General features: G+C 34.9%; 1 protein-coding gene across 1 annotated transcript; it reads right to left on the bottom strand.

Moving 5' to 3' along the window:
• Positions 1-224: 224 nt before the first annotated feature.
• On the bottom strand, positions 225-1,747 carry LOC140967638 (uncharacterized). Its single transcript, XM_073428329.1, is given in 3 exon segments — positions 225-720; positions 723-1,214; positions 1,720-1,747. Coding segments are annotated over 2 exon segments (678 nt in total). The 5' UTR covers positions 1,150-1,214; positions 1,720-1,747; the 3' UTR covers positions 225-469.
• Between the last annotated feature and the right edge of the window lie 2,541 nt (positions 1,748-4,288).

Genomic DNA, 4,288 nt, shown 5'->3' with positions numbered 1-4,288 from the left:
TAAAAAATCTACAAATATATATGTATCAAGAACAGTAATACTCCTTTATTTTGCTGGAGAAGGGAAGGGAATGTGAATCACAAATGAACACTATATAGTTTAGTTTGGAGAAATGACGACATCATAGTCCAAGCCAAACCCATGCTTCGAAACCGACAAATAACAGAGTGCATAAGCAAACCAAAAAACTGAACTTGATCACCACCATACTATTGATGTTCAACTTCAGCACTGAACTCGTGTACATTGTTTCTTGTACATAAAGTGAGCATTTGGAAGAGAAGTAAATACAAAGAGGAATACCAATATGAGCAGCGAAAACATAAACAGATCATGTCACTGATATTATACCAAAACAGCAACAAATACAAGAAAAGATAACTGGCACACAGCTAAAGAACTAGCAGATTGAGGAACCAATAAAATATTGAACCCTCTCGGTAAATTAAGCTCCAAGGGCAGATTCTCCTCAACTCCAAATCAATGCCAGGAACACACTCAAACCAATTATTAACAAGAGAATCTTCAATAAAGAATCTGTCTGCTGTTGCTGATTTCCACGTCGCGGGAGACCCTGAGCATGTCCACCATGGAATGCAGTTGAATACCCATGGTGGAAACCATGTCCCGCTCCATACATGTTGGCATTAGGAAATCCATGCACTTGCAAGTTAAAGAAAGATGGAAGCAAGCCACGAAATGCAGTAGAGAATGTAAAGTCCCGAAATTGGCAGTAGCCATTGGTGCAAAACCCCCAAATGGACCAAATCCTCCCATAAATCCAAATCCTTGCTGCGCAAAAGCATTTGCATTAGCATCTGGAGGATATGTCTCAGGTCTTTGCCCAGTGGGACGATGCGGAATCTCCATTCCTGGAATTGATCTAGATCTAGGATCAGTTGAGCTGTTTCCACGGCCATATAGAGGGACTAACTTCTCCTCCTGGATAAGGGCCTTGCAGACAGGGCATTCTTGGGAACGAGGGTGGATATGAAGCCACTTATAAAGACAAGGCCAGCAGAAGAGATGACCACAGAGTGTAACAATTGGATCTTGTGCCAAATCGAAGCAGATATTACACTCAAAATTTTCAGTATCACTGTTGTTATTACTACAGGAACAAGAAGGGCTTGGGGGATGCCTGCTCATGGATTCCCAAACCCAGTAGCCATATTTCGAATGTGAGAGCACTAATTTTCCTACAAAAACAAAAACTATAAGAAAACCTTGATCAAACATAAAATCCGTCAACTATCAGCGCTCAAAAGAGAGAAAATTCAGTTCTTTTATAACCAGAGTCCTTTATAAATCGAAAGGTTCAAAGTTTCAATCCATAACATGCAAAAACAAGATCAGAATAGGATTTAATACCGTAAATGACACAAATATAATGAACAGAATACCCAACTCTGGTGAAGATGGAATTTAAGCCATGCAAAAAATATCAATCAGGTTAAACGAACACCAGCTCAACCTTAAACAATCTAATTCTAAACCACCTAAAACTTCTGACCGTCCCTAAATTCTAAGTTCATATATTTAGGAAAAGTACCCATGAAAGTATTTTCAAATAGCAAACATCAAGCATGCCGAAAAATCGAGTCAGATATGGCCCGGATAATTCGAATTTATGCTGATCTATAGAAAAATTTAATGGCAAATACAAAAAGAAATGTAAAAAAAAACATAACGAACAGAAAAGAGAAATGAAAAAATTACCTTCAGATCAGAGAAGAATCGCACTGCAGAACCAAACAAGAAATAAGGAACTACAAGGGATAGAAGACGACGTCATTTGACTGTTTTGACTTTCCTAGAGGCTCGCTATCCCGTAGTATTCCACGTGGCGTCTTCTTAATGAATGTAAGGTGCAATGGCAATCGTGTGGNCAATCTAATAATTATTAAATTAAAAATAATTATTTTAAACTTTAAAAAAAAAGAATTATTATTTTTTAAGTGAAGCTACTCCATGAACTCTTGGCGGAAGCTATTGAGTGTTATAAAACTTACATCGACGAGTGGAAATATTTTTTCGAGCCATTGGAAATTTTGTGTTGTCCCGCTAATATTTTTGTGTTACATTGTCTCTATATATTTGTTTTTGCCGCATGCATTTGATTGTAAGTCTGATTGAACATTATAAAAAATTAATGTTCGTTTCTTAATACATGTTTTCAGAGTTGGACTCAATCGTTCGGTTCAACCAGAAACCGATCATGGGTCCGATCTAGACAACGGTCAAAAACCATTTTATCGGTTGAACCGGTCAAAATTGATCGAATCGGCGAAAAACCGGTTGGGCTGATTTACATTTTTTTTAAAAAAAATTGTATTATCTATCAAAAGATGTCCCTCTTTAAATGGTCATTTTGTATAATAATGCACTTCATTAAATGTCATTAAATGAACCATACAAATCATTTATTGCTCCCTATCATTATGAGCATAAACAAATAACAAGTCTGTATTAGGATTCGGGTGCTCTTAATAGGTAAAAGATTTGTTTTTATTCGAACTTTGAAGATGAATTATAAAAAAGTTTCTTGATGATCATAAAATACACGAAGAAAAAACTTCAATCATCTATGCACTCAAGAAAAACTTCAATCATCTATGCACTCAAGATTATCATATATACTGAAAGCATAAACCAACACACGCTAAAAAGTCTCATTAGATTCAGAAGAGCATATATGCTACCATTGCTCACACTCTTTTATTGTATTTTCCACTATAAAATGTGAAGTGTTTGTAATATGAGGAAAATGTATTTCCCAGATTACATATAATGTTTAGTTGTAATACTAGAAGTTTCAGTAGGTAAGGGTAACTCCTGCTGAGATGGGTTTGTACAAGTGTGTACTTATCAAATTCTTCTAGTGATGCCTTCTGAGAACAGAAGAATGAGAGATATGGAAGGGTTTGTCCTTCGAACTTTCATAAACAAGTCTTGTATTGTATTACCTTTCATTGCTTTTAGTTTCATCAAGTGTTGAAAACTGTTTTTGCACTTTCAGTAGTCTGATGTACTTCCTCAAAAAAGCGAGACTAGCTTCAGACTCTTCAAAAATGTTTGAAGCACATTTTTTAGAAACAGAAGAGAGATAAAGTTGGGATAGTTTATTCAATCATTTTTTTTAAACACTTCACTAATCCTAAAAAGTGGTATCAGAATGACTTTATCTCATTTTGAAACATCTACTACAAAAAAAAGCTACGACATCTTTCGGGAAAATTCTCATGTTCTCAAAAGAAGACTTCGACGACTGGAAAATCAGAATGAAAGCTCTTCTTGCAGCAAAATTCAATGACATGTGATATGTCATCACTAATGGTCCCATTAAGATTATGAGTTCTAATCCAGCAGTGGCTGTAACAGAAGGTGTCCCACAAATGCTAGAAAAATACATAAGCAATTGAACCAGTGATGATAAGAAGAAAGCAAACTTTGATAATGTATTCAAGGATATTCTGTATAAAACTCTTGACAAGAACACACTTATGAGTTTGAACTGAAAGTAAGAAGTGGTGAAGAGCATTCGTCAAATCGTCCAACTAAAGCTCTTACCATTGTTGTTGTTCCAAATGTCTCAACTATTATTGCTGCTGAAGCAATATATGAAAGACTGCTAAGCAAATCAGCAATCATGTTATGTCATTATTACAAAAAATTCTCAAAATTCATGAAGAAAAGCCATATGACCTATCATAATCCCAATAAGAACTTCAAGAAAGAGTCACCATCCAGTGACATGTCCTGTTTCAATTGTGGCATGTACAAATGTGGGTTTCCAAGGAACTAATACAATTTGGACCCAAATAGATTGGGTATCATTTACTAAACTTCGTGTTTGAAAGAAATGAAGAAAAGTATCACAATCAGTAGATCCATCTTGTATCTGGATATTGATTATTCTAGACATATGATTGGACAAGCAAATCTACTTTAAGAAGTTATTATTTTTAATGGACTAAAAATAAATTTTGGGGACATTTCAAAAGTTAAAACCGTGTGAGATTATTCACAAAAATAATTTTTATTTTACTTCTGACAGAAAATATATGTTATAATATAATCAATGTTAGTCAGTTGTATGATAATAGATATTTAGTAGTCTTTCACAAGGACACATGCACAAGTAAAGATATTCGTGAGTCTACTGTTTTGCAAGGGAACAGAGATGAAAAACCCACAAAGTTATCTTGAATATTGGTCATACTGATCATCCAACATGTTTAGTGACATCTTAAAGTGACAAACATTGGTTGTGACACAAGCGTTTGAA

The sequence above is a fragment of the Primulina huaijiensis genome, chromosome 2 (genome assembly GCF_012295235.1).
Source record: "Primulina huaijiensis isolate GDHJ02 chromosome 2, ASM1229523v2, whole genome shotgun sequence".
Taxonomy (NCBI): Eukaryota; Viridiplantae; Streptophyta; class Magnoliopsida; order Lamiales; family Gesneriaceae; genus Primulina; species Primulina huaijiensis.
Note: the sequence above shows the minus strand (reverse complement) of the source record. Positions and strands in the feature narration are given on the sequence as shown.